We start from the raw sequence: 20,538 nt of genomic DNA, 5'->3' as shown, positions 1-20,538 counted from the left end.
AAGGAAATGAAAGAACCAAACCAAACAAACTACACTTAACAAACACCCTCCCCTAGCCTGGCATTTTGTACTGCCAAACGAAAAAGAGAAATAGTAAGTCCTGACATTATAAGGACAGTGTAGATTTTGAAAATTTCTAGATGCCATAAAAATACCTGAACAAAACAATTTTTCTTTCACCATGTTGACCCATCTTGATCCTGCTCCCAAAACAGTGACTACTCATGTAGCATTCTAAACCCTTTTGGACAGTCAGATTAAAAACATCCAGTCTGTTAACCTCATACTGACACTGGTGGAGAAATATAACAAGACATCACTGTTACCTGTGAGAACAGCACTTCACTAACACTGAGTAATGGATCCCCCAGTCTGACTCAGGAGTATCTTAATAATTTCATTTGTGTTGTGTCTCTGTCCTACTTTAAATAGTGTATTTGTTTATCTATAAAACAAAGCCTACAATGACTATGTCACCTTAAGTTATACCCTTGGATCACCAAATGTAGCTTTACTAGTAAGTGCTTCCAAGCCAAAACACTTTGGGCCTGCACTGTAGGGAAATACTTAAGAATCATCCACCCCCACCTATTAAAATAGGAACATTAGTCTTACTTCATTAATTTTTGTTTTTTGGCAGAGTCTTTGAAGCTTCTGAATTCCTCTCCTTCTTTAATCTCAAAAAACTGAGGTTTTAGTAATGTTTGCTGATCCTCCTTGAGCCTTTCCTGCCGCTTTAGTTTTTCCTCTTGGCGTAAAAGCTTGCGCTGTTTCCTGACCTCTTCAACCCAGCCTTTTTCATCATCTGAACTCTCAGAACTTTCTGCATCACTTGCTTTTCCTTCTGGTTCTTCCTCCTCTTCCTGCAGACAAAAATAGTATAAAATAAGAAATCATCAACGAATTTCCAAATCATTCCTGCAATTAGAGTACGTGACAGCTTTTACACAGATACAGCTGAAGAGAACTACAACTTTTGAACAAAAGCAGTAACAACAAATAAGCTGAAAATATATTACAAAGTTGTTACCACCTACATATTTTATGTTTTTCAAACCTGTATTTGTGCAAAAACAGTATTACATCTAAAAACTAGATTAAAATTATAAATGACAATTATTGTAGCTGATAAGACATTCTTGCATTGCCTCCATCTTTCTGGGGTGAAAAGTCTGAAAGCCTGAAACAGAGGAAAAGAAAACTCCATAGGCTTTCTTAATCCAAATGGAAAATATTTTACCTGTCCTTGTGCTTCCAGTTCTTCTAAGATCTTTAGCTTCCTCTTTCTTTTCTCACTTATTTTAGAAACAAGTGGGTTAAGTAGCCTAAATTCTTCACTCTGCTCATCCACCTGGAAATCTGGATTCTCAAACATGACCTTAAAACGATCATCTTTGAGAAGGCTGGGCAGATTCTGGAACAGGAGCAAAGCATGAGCAAGTTAGACAATTCTGAAACAGACATTAACAAAATACGTAACACTTTTTCTTAATTAAACAAAATTAATAACCAGCATATGAAATGCCAGTTGCTTTATCCTTCCAGGTCAAATAAAAATCAAGATTTATGCTTATTGTACTTTAACAAAGATTGTTTTAAGCTACCTGTAAGCAAGAGTTTTTTTAATACACAGTACACTTTAAATACACAATTACTAATATTTTCAGATAAATGTTTCTCATACATTCAGCCAGCTAGTCTGGAGACATGTTGATATCTACTGACTAATCAGCAGTACCTGCAAGGCAAATATACTGCCTGATGGGGATGAGTCTACAACATGTAAAACAAATTATAAGGGTACGTATCTTTATGTAATGCTACTATTATTTTACTGTAAATACTTAAGAGGAAATGTTGTTATACATATTATAACACTTTTTCTTCACTACTTTCACACACAGAATGTAAAAGGCAGTTTAAATCATGTCAAAGTAAAATGAACTCAGTGTAAATTATGCTGCTGGTGACTTCAGAACAGTTCAAGCTTCTAATTCATCTTAGGAGAAGACCAGTTACTGTCATTTTAAAATCATTGCATACATAGCTTTTTAATACAAAATGTTAAAAAATTAACATTGCTCAACTTATACCAGCATATTAATCCCACCACTGCACTAGGTTTTCATTGTTATTGAAGAAAAAGAGGGTGGAACTAAGGATACAGAAAACAAGAATAAATTTCAAACACAAAACCAGTCCAAATGTGTAACTTTCAACCACAACAAAAATTAAATCCCAAAGCCTGAAATACATTGCTTGTCATAGGACTCTAATACTGTTTCAAAAAAATAATGTCTATATACATTTTTATGTACATTTTACTCTATTTAGTCCACTTAATAACACAATCTCTAGGTACTTCAAGACAAATCAGTCCCCATCTACTGAACTCTCATTTAAGTTACACCACCACCTATCTTTTTAGTAGTTCATCCTTCCTCTAACCTCAAGACATAAGATTTCATTATTTATCACATGCAGGCTAGTGTCTTCCTATCATGAATGCTATATTCCTGTAAGAATGAGGACCTATGAAGTGCTACCTATATAAAAGGTAGCACTTTTATATAGGTAGCACTATAAAAAGCCTCCCCTCCCACTAGATACTAAACATTTACCCATTTCTTCAATTAAAAACTTCTCATAGCAGAGTTATGGACTACTTTTAACATCCAGAAGAACTCCTGTTGCATAAAAGCAAACCATTTTGGCTATTCTACAAAATATATTTAACTGTATATACAAAAAAGGCAATTGTATCTTAAATTTTATAAATAACATCTATCCTGTCATGGTCACCACCAAAATACCAAAAACATATGCAACATCAGGTCTTGTTTGAACAGCTGTGGTGTTGAGGCTGCATTAAACAGCTTTTGGAGTTCTGTGAAACCCATATTACATTCACAGTGAGTATTTAATAATTTTTACCATCAAGTTACTAAATGTTTTTTTTTTTGTGCTGCAGCTACAGTCAAATACACCTTAAAGCCACCTACAGAATAAACAGAACCAATGGTATTTTGAATCTCTTTGGCCAAACAGCAACAACATAAAAAATTAATCCTGTAAGCATTGCTAGTTCTGTGCTCCCAGCCAGAGAATTCACCAAAACAAGAGCTCACCTTCTGTTTTCTTTTTTTACTAAACTGTTGCTCTTCTCCTTCTTCTTCAATCAGTTTGAGTGCAAGTTCTTTATTAACTTTTGGGAGTTTCTAAAAAGAGGAAAGCAATTAATAAATTAGCCTTTTACACATGCAACCTACATGCTTTACTCACAACTGTTTCAGAAAAGCTCCTTGACTGGTTCCAAATATCTCTAGGTACTAGTAAAGCAACTGCCCCTAGAGAAGATTTAAGAACTTGTATATTATTTTTAACTTCTAATGCATCAGCCTTAGAACCTTAAAAGCAACTCTTTCTCCTTCTATGTTGAACAGATCCAATCTAGAAAGTTACTAGTTATAAACACAATACAATTTTCATGTATCTCTTTCCAGAGTATCATGTTTCAATGGCTTAAGTAATTTAATGACAGAAGTAGAAAATGCAAAGTTTTACCAGTGGATTATTTGCTGAAGTGGCAAATGAGATGAGACCTCTCTTTTAGTTTGGTATCAGCCTTTCAAAATCCCACACATGGGAATTTTATGTTTTTATTCAACAAGTTCTATAAATTACTTTGTGTGTGCAATGATAAATGGATTCAACTCCTAAGTCACTACATCTCTAAGATTAAGATACACTTAGGAATATATTACTCTTTATGAATAGCTTTCCCCAAAGTATACAATTTATTTCTAGGATTTACCTTCAATTGAACTCTCTGTGCACGAGTTTCTTCTATCTTCTGCCTTATTTTCTCTCTTCTATATTCTTCATAGGCAAAGGGGTTGGCCATCATTTTTGCCTTTGAACAAACAAGAGGAAGTAAAAAGAAAGTACCATTAATACAGGACACAGTCCATTATCTGGATGGAAAAAAACTCCAGCCAAAACAAAAAACCACAAAAAGACAAAGAAAACCCACAGCATATATATTTTACTGTTAAGAATAAAAAATTGATAAGATTCAGCCAGTTACCTTATGATAAAGTCTTATGTCCATGAAGAAGCCATGCATATATGCTCTGAGCAATGATGATCCAATGAGATGAGCAAGGCCTAGGAAAAAAGTTCCAGAGAATTTCAAAGAACTTTCACATATAAAGAACTTCTATTCCAAGACAGCCACTTCACTTCCTTAAGACAAACAAATGCTGCCAAATATTTTGCTGCCAATGCTGTTGCAAAATATCAATCTAACAGTCACAATCATGACATCAAGACTAAGCAAAAGTGGGACTAAGAATTGTTTTGGCCAGCAAAAAAGTTCAAGCTTCTTCGGAGCAACCAGATCCACTTTTCTTTTCATAATACACGTTACTAAGTGCTTTTTAAAAATTCCCACATGCACTACGCTCTACAGAACTTCACAAGAATTCCAGAGGATGATTTTTGGGAAGTCCATAGGTGTTTGATAATCCTTTTTTTAGTGTAATAGATTTTTCATTAAAGAATTTTGCCCTCTGTCAAACCCAACACTCACAGTCAGAGGTAAATATGGTAAACTGGAGCAAAACATTGCAATCAAACCATGTAATGGACAGAAAAAGGACTAACTGCCTCAGGACAAGGTTGCTTACCTTCTCTGCTATATAATTTTCAGTATTTCAATTTCTTGAAACTATTAGCCCTAGAATGATTTGCATTTTCTGAAAATTACTACATTCAAATAGGGTAGCCTTTGGCTGCAAGTTCCAAATTCTATTTCAGCATCTCAAAAATATTTTGACAACTAAACCAACTTTTCTTCCAAAGCCTTCCATGTGGCATATGAAAGCACAACAGATTCCCAGATGTATTATACCAGCAAATATCAATCACCTCCTTGAGATAAAAATCTGAGAAACACAAGTGTCTTGTGTTATACTGGTTGGGAGTCAAAGAACTTAGAGCCATCAGTCTGGAATATTAATAACCAAGAAAACAAGAGAAAACTACTGTCAGTGAATTTCTAGCAGCCCTCATATATCACACTGAAATTACAAAAATCAGATGTGTAATTGTTCAAAAACTGAACAAAGAAGTCAGCCAAAGAGTGTATATAACTGTTTTACCTAAATTTTCAAGGTCTTTTCTGGTAACAAATTTGTAATCATCATAAACAGTGCTTTCTGGATTCTCTTCCAGTTCCTCAGTCAAGTTGTCCAAGAAGGAACACCATTTTGGGGCAGGTCCTAAAACCTGTGGATACATGGAAAGTTATAACATTGCATTTTCTTACAGAAAGCCTACAGTTAGACTCTTGGCTACTATGCTACAAACAAATTAATCCCACAGCACTTAGGGAACACAAACCTACTGTTTGCATTACCAACAAAGAGTACTATAGATTATGTTTTATTTTAATTTAGATCATTTGAGACCAGGCAGTCTAGAGGTTTCAAGTTTAACTGTTTCAAGTGGTCCCAGTCTCATTAATTTTTTAAAAGCTTAGAGCCAAACATTATAGAAGAAATTACAAATTAATGGCACTAGATAGCAACTAATTTGTAAATTGCTGCTGGATCTTTAACTTGTTAGGTTCACTATGCAATCATGTTAAATCCTACTCTACCCTGTTTATCTTAATTATAACACCACAGATGTATTTAATGTATTTTATTCAGGGATAAACCCAGACTGTATGAACAGATAATAGGAAATATTAAGAATACTTTCATATTTCCATGATGAGGCAAAAGATTTGTTTGCACAGTATTAGGTAGCACTATCAATGTATTTTTCCATATAAGTTTCCTCCAATTCCCCGAGTTAAAAATCAGCTCCCTTTACTTTTCCCTCCTGCTGTTCTGATTGAGATTCCTTTCCATCTTGACTCATGCAGTCACACTCAGCTGTTCCAGTACTCTTATTTTAGTAGGTGAGTTAGCTGCATGGAAAAATCTAACACTGCATTTCTCTCCCTAGTGTAAATCAGCTGACATTTTAGAATGTTAAGTGACCAGCTAAATCCCATGGTGGGACTTTTAACGAGGCTTCTGATTTGTTTGCTAAAAATTCATGTTAAAAACTCCAGTCAACCATTGGAATGCTCGTGATACAACAGCATTTTAAGATCCTATTCAATTAGAGAAACAACCAGAAGTGATTTTATTTATTTAACATATAGTTTGTTTTAACTTGATTGCTGATTAACTGTATGAGATGCTGCTCATTTAAAAAGTGTGTTTCTTCTAATTCAAAAGTCTTATTTTGAAGACAACTACACTCAAAAAACCCTGTAAAATTGTGCTCTAGACCATAACATTTTATCTAGCATATTCTTGCCTGTAACACTCTAGAGAATATTTTATTCTAGCCCACTACTGTTTCTGTATTAAATACGATTTATCTTCCTAAGATCTCAGCCCTCGCTGAAACCATTACATGCCAAATGAAAAGTGCACTTTTTTTACCATGCTGCATATTTCATTCCAATTACCAAGCACTTCCAAGGAAATACCCAAGATGTCACTAACAAGAAACATTTTAGCTACTTAATTAACCAAAATCCCCATGTCTGCTCCAGGAATAAATGACATATATAGCATTCAGACTGACTTCTTGCCAACATTCCAGAAGCTTTTGTCTCCATCTTGTCTCCATCCAGATTTCAATTTTTTGTTTTATTTCCCCCCCAACCACTTATTTAAATAAACATTTTTATTATGCTTATATATTAAAAAGCTTTTATATTAAAAAGAAAGCAGTCTAGATCTATTAAATGTCTTCATGCCCCTTAAGAAGTCAGTTATCTGTGCCTCATTACCAGACCATCAAAACATGACTGGTGTGGAAGAACCTTAAGTTTACCTACAATTTTGTTTTAGATGAAACAGTTTGTCCTTCTTAGTAAAAAAAAACAAACTCCCAAGCTGCTCACTAACTAAACAAAACTTCTCTTGTAATAAAATTTAAGGACAACATTCTCTCCTATATGCAAAGCCTGATACTGAGAGAAAAACCTTTCACGGGGCATAATCTCTGCCATGAAACACATGAAGCAAAAAACCTGCTTATTCACAATCATCTGTGGACTGAATTGGATGATCAGATCATAGAAAACCAAGTGGGGAAAATGAGATAATTAATGGGAAAAAGTGGTGGCAGAATACCAGGAAAAAATAGAAAGTCCAACCATTATTAAAATTTTGCATGTTAACTGACAGAAAGGAAAACCCTACACAGATGTCTGTATATGTTTATTACCTTATTCCCCCTTCTCCCACCCTGCTGAAACCACTTTCCTATCTATTCTAGGACACCTTAAGAGCTCTGCTTCATGCATTAAAATGAAACATTTTTTAAAGCTTGGGAAGAAATTAAAAAATAGAAACAGCAAACAGTATCAGCCACAATGACAAGAACAAAAATAAGAATTTTTTGCCCTTCTTTTGCGATAGTAATTCTTCACATAATTTAACTTCTACTGCATTTTTAACTGCAGGATTTAATGGTCCTCTGTCAAACAACAGCTGTCCCATGATGATGCTGAAAGCACTCCAGAATGTGAGGCTCCAGGGCTCCACCATTCCTGTGCCCAGATACAAAAGCAACAATTGACAGGGTTGGTGTGCACTGGGCCTCCATGGACAAGGTGGGAGAAGTGAAACTGGCCTGTCTTCCCCAGTTCATGACTTTCCATACAGTCGCCACATTGCAACACAAGTGGAACCCCTTGGAGCTGCTGTCATCCAGCACTGGCACCACCTCAGCCTGGCCTGCAGTCCTTGTTAAAGCCACCAGAACAAAACAAAGCTGTGGAGTTTGTGTAGGTCAAGTAATATACTGGCAATTTGGAGTGAAAAGGTACAAATCTACCACAACTCACAGAGAAAAATGCACTGAAATTCACAGCACAAATAAGAAAATGCTATGAGGTAGGTAATTGCATGCAATTTAAGTGACAGATATAATTTTTACAATATTCATGATATACCAAATAGGTTTCTCTGCAAGTTTTAGAAAAGTTGCACTCAGGCAATGGGAAGATCATTATTAAATGAGTGCACATCTATGCTCACCCTTTATCCAAATACTTTTTAGCACAGGAAAACCAGACATGAACACCAACAGTGATCAAATTAATATTTTTTTCTGTTTTCATTATTATTTTTCTTTCTGTAGGATAACCACTTCTAGAGACAATTTCTGCCAATTACTACTGGAAGTCACTAAGATTGCTTTGAAAATGTTTTTGCCCATCAAGAGAGGAGCTTCACCCACCAGCAGGGCCCAGCTGGCAGTGAGTGAGGAGGTGCTCTGCTCCCCTCCCAGCACCTTCCTCCTGCACTGGAAACAGCACCCAGGAGGTGACCAAAGCACAGCTGTCCCTCAGTGTCCTACCACCACACTGCAAGGCAGAGTGACAGATGGGTCACACCAGTGCCTCCTCCCCATAGCAAAACTTACCACTACCATGGCAATGCAGACACCTCACCACTGCCTTTCATCTTATTCCAACCCATAGGAAGTAAAAATGCGGACTTAATAATTATTAGTATTGTGCCACCTAATATCAAATTTTTCTTACACACATTAGAATATTTGTCTACTTTACACATAGAAAACACAAAATACGACGAGTCATCTAGCATGCAGACCAAACTGTCCTAGAAGAGAAAAATGTTCACAGAAAAATATTTTTTAAATATTGTAAAAAAACTTCAAAAATCACAGTTCTTTGTATTCCATTCTACAAGATGTTTGACTTCATAATCTTGTGGCACCACAAGTCTTACATGGTACAGAATGTTCTTCTGGCCATGCCTAACTCCTGAGCACTTCTGTAGAATTATCACCCTGTCACTGGTCTGTAATTCTCCTGAATGTAATGAACTCTAGAACAGCATAGGTATCATGCCCAGCCCACAACAGACATTACTTATCTTCATTTGAAACACCAGACAGCACTTGTACACTTTTAAACACCACTCAACAGTTTGACAGCCAGCTCTGCAAAGCTCTTAGAGCCATGAAAACTTGCCCTAATCCTAACTAGTATTAAACGTGTTCAACTACTTAAGAGAAGCCCAGGATGTGTAGAAGCTTCCACAGTCAGATGTCAAGAGATTTAAATTAAACTACTATGAATGCACATCCAGACAAGCTTTGTAAAGTATATGTTTGAAGGTTTCTGAGACCAATTCTACAGGAGTGACTGAACAGTCACTCTTTTCTTCTCAGGGAGTAAAAACAGGTTCCAATCTGTTTTTCTGGATGTTAAACAGCAAGTTCCTGGAAGATTTCAAACAAGGCAGTGATAAACTCTTCAGCAACAAACAAGATGTCAAATATAGCAAGACTCAACCCTCCCAATCTTCACTGGTTTATTTTAGCAATCTGAAATATGCAAAATGCTCACAGACAGCATTTATCAGATTTGAAAATTACTCAGTAGAATTTGGAAAGTTCAGACTGTCCAAATTTTCTCTAGAAGACTAACTTAATGTATGTGGACAGCATTTAACCACACAGTTCCAGAGGCTTTGGAAAGCAGAGGCATTGTTTGCTGTGGCTGCATGAGATTCAGAAAAATTTCAGTTTCACAAAAATGAACTCTGTAAGGCTGTATCATGCCACACCATAGTGATAGAGCTAGTAACAAAAAAGCATGAAAACACATCCTATCACTGTTCTTTTGTATTTTAGAAGTAAAACCTTCTATCAAAAATCTATGTGTTGTGGTACCTTCCACACATTTTGACTAAGACCATTACTAAATAGCAAAAATGTACTAACTAAATAATTCACTGCCATATTATTTGAATAATGGTGATTACAACAAAAATAGCATATATTTAAGGTATTCAACAGATCTCTAGGTACAGTGTATTGTGAAAAATTATTAATGAGTTGGTGGAGACATTTTGAACAAGTCCAGTACATGTGAATGCAAACTGTAGCAAGGACTGTGAAAAGCAGCAAGGAGAATTTCTGAAACAGTAATGCTTGCAAAAGAATAAATACATCACAGAGACACTATAAACTAGAGCTGAGTTAGGCATCAGAAGAGTGTGACTCTTAACAGCTTTTTAAGTGGCAATAATGGGGAACAACAAACAACAAATTTCAGATGAAGTCTGAAATACTTCAGACAAAAACATTATATAATCTGAGTGCTTGTGATAAGATGGGACTTGACTTCACAATCCAAGGTGGCTCATCCATTCCTCCATTCCCAATTAAAAACAAAACCAAAAAATAAAATTTAAAGCACTTCAACAAGGAGAGATTATTTTCTAGACTATAATTTCTTGAAACTAAATATATTCTATATATCCAACTCAAAGACTTCACATACATATTTATCTATAGGACAAAAAAGAATTCTTTGGAGAAGACAAATAGTAACAATAAAATCTTAATTTTGTTTGTTTGTTAATGAAATGGCACAATATAAAGCATTTAAAACCTTTTACAGGATATAATTGCTGGAGAAAGCAAATGCACATCTATGCATGCATATTCTCAGTTTCAATCACACCATTTAACAGGAGAAAGATTACAGAAGGTCTAATGAGGGAGGTAAAAAAAAAAAATTATGATCCCCAGGGTGTGAGCAGTGATAGAAATGTGCAATTGCATTTTAAACATAATTAGCTCCCTAATTGCATAGCCAAGTTTAATTAATGCAATTACATGAAATATTAATTACTATTCATTTTAAGAATATTGTTTTCAATGTTTTGTTCTCTAATTTTAAGAATTAGACAGATCTCAATATGTAGTAACTTTGAAAAGTTTCCATCTAGATGCATTGAGAAGACAAGAGAAGAAAGAACACCTCGTTGCACCTTGTTAACAGTTAACATTAAATCAATTGCAACTGGTAACTCAAAAAACCCAATGGATCTTTTCTAGCTTGTAGATGAGAAAAGCTGCAGCTCTCTGTTCTTGTTACTATGCTTTTGGCCTTCAACCACAGCCAGCCCAAGAGATCAGCTCCTGTTAGGAAGGAGCCTTGGGATCACATTATCTTGTTATGTTTCTGTCCACATTTCCATACACAGAAATTCCCATAGCAACCAATGTGCTCCAAACAATTTGTAATGTTGAGTTCCCCATTCTTTTGTAATCTTCATTCTTCCTGTGAATGCTCTACAATCAACTCCAATTATGCTCTGTTAATCTTGTAATTCTATTTAATGGACTGAAGAAAATTCTTTGATTCTCTAAATTAAATTGGTTTGGGGAATAAACTCCAAACAAATTTCCCATATATTCTTCATAATTTCATGCTTTCATTCACCCTGCATCATATGGTGTAAATTTGGTGCTTTTAAAGACATCAAGTAGCTCAGTGGAGTACAGACATGACCAAGAGAGACTAAATAGCACACTCTCCCCTTTTGGCATACTACTGACAGCAGCACTGCAGTTGGTTTTAAGCCCACACACTCATAAATTTCACTGAACTATACAATGAATTGGCTCCTTCTCTCATCCTAACTCCAGCACATCCAGACATTTTTGGCACATTCATTAATCAGTGAGGTTGAATACTTTTCACTATGCTATGGAAGCTGCCAAATCAACTATTTGGAGGTTTTACTCCTTAGAAAGCACGTTAAAGGAAACATTGCTTTTAAGACCTTCCCAGTGTTAAACAAGAACTCCTGCAGGAACTTGCATGAGTCTTCTAGAAATGAGATTCTAAATCTTTCCACCCTGGTAGTTATCAGATAGTAAGTACTTCTTTTTCTAATTCTAAGCAGTTTGGCTTTATAGTGGTGGTTTGGGGTTTTGGTTTTTTTTTTTTTTTAATCTCATACTCTCTGGTCTGATAAGTACTACAGTCAGTTAACCAGTCACAGGTCTTCTCTCACTGTGTATGCTCCTTCTATCTTTTGAAGGAGACGATGGTCCAGTTGCTCATAATGTTGGGAAAAAAACACCCTCAAGCAAACAAAGTTACTCCTTAAAACTGTAAATAAGGTTACCAGAATAGCTCTTTTCCTCACAAGACAGAACTAAAAAGGGACACTTCTTAAGTCACCTGTGACTTACCAGCCATGGCATGAAGAGTAGAATCTGATGCCTCCACCAATGTCCCTATCATGTTCTGACATACATAAAACAAACATTTCATCAGTATTGCTATAGATCTGTTATTTATCAGACTCCCTACAGGTTTTAAATATTGAGATAATGTGAAGTCAGAAAGATACACTGAAACTTGAAGCACAAGAAGACACTACTTTCACACAAAGTCAACTAATCAAATGAAGCTCAAAAGATAAGGGGAGAGTGGCTTCTCAAAGCATCTGTTACAACCATGACCCGCTTCAAGCACCTTCCCAAAAATACCAGTTGGAAATAATTCAAGAGTTACCAAAAGTCTGTCCTTACTCTACACAGCAGGTTCTATGGCATACCAGCTGTAAAAAGAGAGGCAACTAGGAGAATTGCCTTAATTCTGTGCAGTAAGTTCAGCTGGGACTCTCTTCGCTGGTTTTATTTACCTATGGACATGTGTTGATTGTCTTTCTTTATCCATGAAAAAAAAAGTGCAGATGAGGTATGATCAGCTGATCTAATGCCTTGCTGACAGTGAGTCAGGAACCACATTTTACTCTGACCATCCACACCTTCCATTCCCTACCACATTTCACTGAGTGCTCTTACCAATTCCTTTGTTCTGGTACTCATCAGAACCTTCATGAAGTCAATTTACTGTTCAGTGACTCTGTGTCACTGAACCAGCACAATCTCCCTCACAACAATACCACCTTCATGGTTTACACAGTCTAACAAAAACATCCATCCCATCATGACACATTAGAAAGAATAAATTCCTTGCAAAGTTCTTCCCTTGCCTTTACAACTGGGACTACAGTAGAGGCAGACAAGGAAATGGTAAGTAGGAAATTTCATAATGTCTTGGCCTTCCTTTTTAAAAAGGAAAGAACTTCTACACAGCTTCCAACTGCTCTAATATGTTCAGAAATCTGTTTCTCAAAACATAATGGCACATATGCCATTCTTCTTACCATACAAAGGGCACAGGCCATCAACAGACAAAACTTCCACTACTAACATAGATGAGAGTAACACATGCATTGGTTTTAGTAAGTATGCAACAGCCCCTGATGGCAATCTAAATTAACAAGTAAGAACCACCAAAAATAAGCTAGAAATGCCAAGTCCCAACAAGTGCCCTTATCAATTTCCTTTAATGGGACAGGAAAATTCCTCAACTGTCTCACTGTGTAGGATCTTGCCTCTTGTGCTTTTAAGTGGCTGGGAACAGAGTTCTTACAGTACACACCAGATGCCAAGAAATGTTACAGCACAAATATCTTTACAGTCATTAAAACAACACATACTTGAGGATGATCTATATTTTAAGGAAATTTGAGGAATACTACAGATATAAAGGTAATGGCAAATCCAGCTCTTTGTGTACCTTACATCACTGACAAACTACCAGAAATCTAGGAATGTGTGAGTTTCTAATAACTCCCTACTATTGCAGCTTAATTGCTTTTTGCAAAACTGGGAGGAAGACTTCTGAGTTTATGCAAGTACTGCCAGACAACACAAAGGGAAGGAAAAGCAACTACCTGTTGGGAATATGCAGCTCCTCCAGATAATGAAGATAAGCTCAGCATAAACCAACTTCACTGAAGAGCATAATGCTAAAGAAATTTTGCATAATTCAGGAAATAATTTTAAAGAGAAAGCAGCTTTCAAATAAATACTCGAAAGCTTTCACATACATGATAGTTTTATTTACTTCTAAGGTCTTCTCTGACAAAAATCTTAGATCTTTGTAAATTTCACTATTTCTGCATAAAATAGTCATAACTCACAAGACATTTTAATTCTGAGTGTAACATAGAAGATGACAGTTACCCTGTTGTACTTTCAAATGCAATGAAATAAAGACTGAGTTGAAATTATTACATGGAGAAAATTCTCACATGCTTTGTCTTTTCTGATTCAAAAGCTAAAACACTCCAGTTTTTATTACATGCTGATCGACATGTAGTACATGTACAAGTACAAAACTTCCATTCAGCAATTACACATATTCATTATCTGTGACTGCCTCTCTCTTCACTGACTGAAGCTAGGCAACTGCATCTCTAGATTTTCAGAAATCAAGTGAAGAATAGATGGACCAAAGGAAAGAACAAGTGCAAGTTAAGAAATAAAAAATATCTTTCAGATACTCAAGGCTTAAAACAAGGGAAGCGCACTCCCCCTTCAAAACATGTTTCTTAAAATAAGAACTCAAGAACAGAATTGCTTGAGAAACAGTCACAACACTAAAAAGTGCATGATTCTTTTCTCAGTGGTAAGAGCAATCACCTGGTATAATTCCATACAACTTCTGCTTTTAAGAGTTTTCTCCTGTGCTCTATGAAGGGTTTGACATAAACTATACGTATTACTTTACAGTCAGTGTGCTGCTGTCTGGTCAAAAAATACTGAAGAAGTGCTGCCTAGTACACTAACAGCCACAACAGCACTAAGCAGGGTTCATACACATTTATAATCTAGACTAGTACATCATCAGCACCAGAAACTTCTAAAACAAGTTTTACAGGAAGATCAGAAATTGTTTCCTGATCATCACACACTGGTGTTTTCCTTCTATATATATGTGATAAGTGGTACTGTGTCTCTCAGCCAGCACATGGGAAATGGAGGATATCCTTTGTTGGGAATAAGCCCAGTGTGTTATTTTTAAGTTTGAAAGTGTTTAGGTTAAAAGTCGGAAGCTCACATTTCTGCTTGTGAAGATAAACAACTTTTTTCCTATGCTTGTAAATACTGTGAGATAGGTAATGTATCATTCACCAGACATTTTTTTTGTGTAAAAGATTAGACTGTTCTGGATGGAAAACACAATTTTGCAAGATTGATATATCAAAACTTAAAATTAGTTTAAAGGCCAAAGATGCACTCAAGTATCTTTTTATTAATGGAAACTTTCTTCTTTTGACACTTGGCAGCCCTAAAGCTCAACCTAATACATTACTTCATAACAACCCTTCTTTCCAGTCATTTCAGTTTTCAAAATGAACAAACTAAGATTAAGACCAACATTTTCCATTTTACGTCACAACTACCATTTTATTTTACTATACTTTTTTCCCAGACTATGAAATGCTTTTCTACATTACCTATTATTTCAGGATAGAAAAAAATCTCTTAGCACAAGCCAGTTTCATGGTTGTTTTCTACTTTACCAAAAACATGTTAGGGAAGGGCTGTATTGAACAGGATGAACAACTGTCCTCTGGTCTTCTAAAAAACACAGCCTCATCATTTGATCTTCAAGACAACACTTGAGGCAGCACCTATACTGAATGACCTAATACTGCCAATCAGAAGACATGAAAACATTCTAAAAGAAATCAAAATCTTGCACTCTACTGGAAATCTGTTCTATTAGTGTCAAAATGCCAAATACAAATATAATAAGAATTGCATCATTTGATTCATTGCTTTTACCACACTAGCCAAAAATCTGTACAGAAGGTCTCACTGTAACTGCATCCACAAACTATTTGAATGACAGCTGACTATACAGAACACTGGCCCTAAAGGTATGAAATACAAGATGTAGACAGGTAGGTTTGTATTCCTATCATATAAAGACCCAAAAGAGAAAAAAAGACAATCAGCAGATCCCAAATGGATAAAATGTAAGTCTCAGATTGATAAAATTGTTCTGAAAGTCTGTGATCATAGAGCTAAGTGTGGAGAGTATAACCCAGGGGAAACCTCCCACTGTTTCACTTTTTAAAGTGAAAAATGAAAGACTGTAAAGACAGGTATCTGATGCTCATAACATCTTGTATAGAACTAGTGAGAGCACCCTGTCACAGACTGACAGAAAATACCTACCCTATTTCAGAGAAATGCTTTTTCTGTCTGTGAGTCAACTGAACACAACTTTGACCAATTCAGCCATTTAGAAGCAGCTCATCCAGGCACCTATAATCAAAGCATGTTCATCCCTAATTTACATTCTAGAACTACTCCAAACAAATATCCAGAAAGAAATAAAGAGGATAAACTAAGGTACTAAAAAACTGCTTTGACTTGTATTTCCTTCAGTACAAGCTCCCTCTACAGATTTGTTTCACCAAATAACCAGAGCATTAAATGAAAACATGTAAACTAATAGTATTTGTTGCCTTGATCAGTGATTATGTTGTTTCAGGGTTAACCACTTAGGAAAAACTAGTTTTTCTCAGGTCTTGTAAAACTATTTTTTTTCTAAATCCAAGAAAAAAAAATTTTAAGGATAAGCATTTTTGATGCATATTCGAAACAAAAAGATGCTGATAAACAGTAATTAAACTAGACTAGAGGAGTGTCAAAAAAAAAAGGGAAAACAAAATCAATTAAAGAAATTAAAGAATGTATGAAAGGCAAGCAATGGCTGGTTTAGCTGAAAAGCCACATGATTTTAAGAGGACAAAATTCATATTTCTAACAATAGGGACAGCCACATATCCAAAGTAGGTATTGTATGAGAAACCAGAACCCTTATACTCTTGGAGAAACTGAATCATTGAGTAGGCAAGAAATACTTGCTCTTGAAACATTTCCAGTTTATAACTCCAACAGCCCTGAACTAGAGGAGTGCTAGGATATCAAATTATTTTCCAAAACCACCTGAAAAGAAGCCAGAGATGCTCCAGGATTTATTTTTCCTTTAAGAGCTTAATATCTTCACTACACCAAAAGTACATTGCTTCTAGCCTCAACAGGGAGTGTTCTGCCAAGACTGCAGGAAAGTAAAAAAAATCCAGAACACAGAATATTACACTCAATTAATTACATGCTTAATTGCTCTCTTCTTTTAACAGCCTAATGAATAGAGCAAGTTTCAGTTTCAGTATGTTCATGTAGCCGAAAGTTTCAAGTCCAATAAATGAGACAGGACTGATTTGCAACATCTGTGCTAAGATCAGACAAGTTTGTGTAACCAGAAGTAAACACTAAGAGTAAAACCTATGCCCCCTGCTCTCCACCCAGAGCACCTTCTGCACAACCTTCAAACAGAACCTTGTATGTTATGGAACATGACAGCCTCAATTAAGCTTAAAGAGAATCTGACTCATCTTAGATCCCAGGTCAGGGACCACCATGTGTCAATGGAAATTCTGCTCTCTTCACTTCTTTGGCCAGGACCTGCTTGCACTATTGAATCAACTTATGTTTCTGAGTCAGTAGTCTAAAAACTATCCCAAGGCACACACAACTTTCATTTCAACCTTCTCGAGGCACACATCAAAGTGATGAACCAGGAAGCCAGCTGGCAAGAAGCGGGTTCCAAATGTTTGCATAAACTGCAAGTTAGCTATTAAACTAATGGCAAACAGCCCAATTCCAGTCAGGAATTCAGAGGCACTTGCCCTCATTAAATCCAGCAAAATAAAACAAAAACAAAGTCTCTAAGCTAAGCCACTAATGTTACCTATGTAACACAAACATGTCATTTCAAGGGTCAGATTCAATTTGCTTTTTGGTCACTCTGTACTGTGTACCTATATGAGGTATCTTGCCATTGAAAATCAAACCTGCCTGTCTTTTCTAGAAAACAAAAAAATCACCTTGTACTTCCTCTACTTACAGCTTTGCACACAAAAGAAAAAACTGCAGTGATTTTTTACTTCTTTATAAGAAACGCAATGTTCTCAGACATTCCTAGTCTCAACTGTCATACCCACCCTGATGAAACTCCTGCAGGAAAAGCTGATGCATGCCATTTCTTTTACAAGTAATATTATGATACTGACTGTCAAAACTCTTATAATCCTGAAGTTCAAGAGTAATTTTTTGGGTTTGAAATGGAAATTTAGCTTTGGCGTTAACAGTGGAGAGAACGGGCACACGTACACAGATAATTCAGTCAGACATGAGCTCAGCCAGAGCACATTCCAAGCTGGCCGGACATGAGCCAGCTCCAGTTCACCAGTCATGAGCTGTGTTAGCACAGCACTGTGCCCACACCAATAAAACCTGCTGAGAGGCTGGGCATGCTGGGCTGGGCACAGTCCTGCACTGTCTGGCCAACTCCAATCATGGACACTGGATGCTGGGTCTGTCTGCACCCATCTACGCATACACTGCTCTGCAAGACTCCTACTGCTGTGAATTCTTTTCTCCTTACATAGAGCACAGGACCATACATTTGGGATTTGAAGTATCCTCCTTGATCATAGCCATGGCAATTCCTTATAGCTGTTCCAAGGAGCATTTAAAACAAGAGAATAATTATTAGCACTACAGGCCAATGACGGGCATGGGCAATTGAATGGATTTTATTTACATAACTGTCCTTTGCACTTAGTAGCATTTCTCCCAGGCATCTATTCTGTTGCAGAAATCAACAAGACTTGTAACTCAGTTCCTGTCAACATCTCAAAGACAAAAGACACATTTTTAGTACTATTCAAGTCTACCTTAAAGAAACAAAGAGAAAATTAAGTTACTCATTAAAAAAAAGTGAATCCTAGTTCTTAGGAAAAGATAGAAAATGACACCATGAAAAGAGATCAAGTAATACAGTTCTTCAAAGTTTTGCTCCAAAGACCCATATAACTAAACTTAACTTTGCCTGTGCAAAGAAATTAGTAAGTCTTCCAAGGATGGAAAAAACACACGTATTAATCATCTACTGACAGAGAAACCAAAGGACAGGTGTGCTACTCTGAGCTCAAATAACTAGTCTGGAAGATCAAGGAATAAAACTGTAACATGAACATATTAATAACATTAAGTTTTCCTTAATAAAAAAAGCCCTGGAGCAGTTGAAGGCTGACACAAGTAGTCCATTTCATATTTTCGTCATTTAAAAGGTAGATTAAAAAGTAAACAAAACAGCCAACAAACACAGATTTAGTGAGGGATTTTTAGGAAATGTAGTAAAACACCCTTCAATTATGCAACACTGGCTGTGCCAGCCCCTTCTGTCTTGCTTGTAGAAAGGCACAGGGTAAAAAAATCAGACCAGCGTGTGAGATTTCTGTCTCTATTTCAAAGTAATTTCTTCTCACTGCTATTTAACTTTTCTATTGTCTAAAGTAAGTATTACATGTTTTGAAATGAACTACAGATTGTCAACTAAAAAAGTAACAACAGTACTTCAGGTATTTTCAACAGCCTTCAAACTCAAAGCCATTGACACAAACTGGAGAAGTTTAGCTTATTTGAAAAGCCAATTTAAGCTGGGCAGTAGCCTTTAAAATAAATTTTAAATTTTCTTGTATACAACAATATTTCAAATATAGAACTCATATTTGGATTTATGCTTTTAATTCATCATTTGGGTCCATCTGTATACTCATGTCACTGTGAGTGTAAAACCCATAAAAAGGGACCATCCAAACAAGTTTAGGCAGACTCAGGTAACAAAAATCAGGGGATGGTCACACAGGAAGATGGTTTAGGGCAAGACTTATGTTAATCTTCACTGGAATAACCTACATGCTGCAAAAATACTAGATAGTATTAGTCAGTATTTAAGTTTGCAATATTGTCTCTAGGTATGATCTAAGATCTAATACAGAGTGCTTATAATTCTTAACTAAAAATTACTTGTCTGACTTCAGAAACACAAATTCAGTACTCACAGAAGATTCTATGAGAGATTTTTGAGAGAGCAAAAAGTAAGTATTTTTTCATTTTGATTTACAATTTGTGCAAGAATACTCAAAATAATGCTAGCTTGAACAAGTTCTAACAAACATTCATCACTGGTGACAATCAAGACAATGAAATAACTTTTTGGCTAAGCTGGATGTGAACTGCTCATGTGCTATAGCTGTCAGGTTCATGTATCATGCACACCTGCATAAAACATAATCTCAGTGCACAATTTTCAGAGAGAAGCTGAACCTTACCTTTGGTGACAGAAGGAATGCTTTTTACATCTGGATTATTTAAATTGACTAACTAGTCCATTCCAGTTTTAAAAACTCTCATCAGATTTCAAAAATACGTGAGTTTGTGTTCCCTAATCCATTAATTAAAAGAGACGATAAAGGAAAAAAAATGCTTGGAGAGCTACTTTCTCAACCTTACAAAGGACAAGGTAAATGGAAAGAAAGTGTTCATCTTCTAAATACAGCTAATATTTTGTCATAGATAAAAAAATATTTGTTGTCTCCCTTTCTCACTCAAAGCATGGAACACTGCAGTTAACAAAAGGTGAGCTGGGTAGAGCTGAATTACAGAAACAGGCATTTCACAACCAAAGAACAACCTGACATAACTCATGTATAAAATGCCACATCTCTTGAAATGCAAAAACCTAATAATGTAAGTAAATATACCAGACTACAGAATTGTTTAGAGGGGTATACTATTGTGTTAAGACACACAAATACAACAGGTATATATATTCTATTTCACTAAGAGAAATGTAAACTCATAAATATCTATCCTGAAAATAATCAAGATCATATACAGTGGATATGGGAG

At 35.9% G+C, this 20,538-nt stretch overlaps 1 protein-coding gene across 4 annotated transcripts in view; it reads right to left on the bottom strand.

Annotated features, from left to right (window-relative positions):
- NOL10 (nucleolar protein 10) overlaps window positions 1-20,538 on the bottom strand; it is a 53,442-nt gene that overhangs the window by 12,161 nt on the left and 20,743 nt on the right. For all 4 annotated transcript variants that reach the window (XR_011681336.1, XR_011681337.1, XR_011681338.1 and 1 more), the window contains exons 14-19: window positions 5,163-5,289; window positions 4,088-4,167; window positions 3,815-3,913; window positions 3,129-3,218; window positions 1,241-1,414; window positions 616-863 (exon numbers count right to left, since the gene is read on the bottom strand). Coding sequence is in view for 1 of the 4 variants with exons in the window: in XM_071440859.1 (XP_071296960.1) it covers window positions 616-863; window positions 1,241-1,414; window positions 3,129-3,218; window positions 3,815-3,913; window positions 4,088-4,167; window positions 5,163-5,289 (818 nt within the window). In the remaining 3 variants the exon portion in view is untranslated. The remainder of the gene's footprint in view (window positions 1-615; window positions 864-1,240; window positions 1,415-3,128; window positions 3,219-3,814; window positions 3,914-4,087; window positions 4,168-5,162; window positions 5,290-20,538) is intronic.

The sequence above is a fragment of the Agelaius tricolor genome, unplaced genomic scaffold (assembly GCF_023055355.1).
Source record: "Agelaius tricolor isolate 1412-34295 unplaced genomic scaffold, bAgeTri1.0.p SCAF_1, whole genome shotgun sequence".
Lineage (NCBI taxonomy): Eukaryota > Metazoa > Chordata > Aves > Passeriformes > Icteridae > Agelaius > Agelaius tricolor.
The sequence above is the reverse complement of the archived record's forward strand: the minus strand, read 5'-3'. Positions and strand labels throughout refer to the sequence as shown.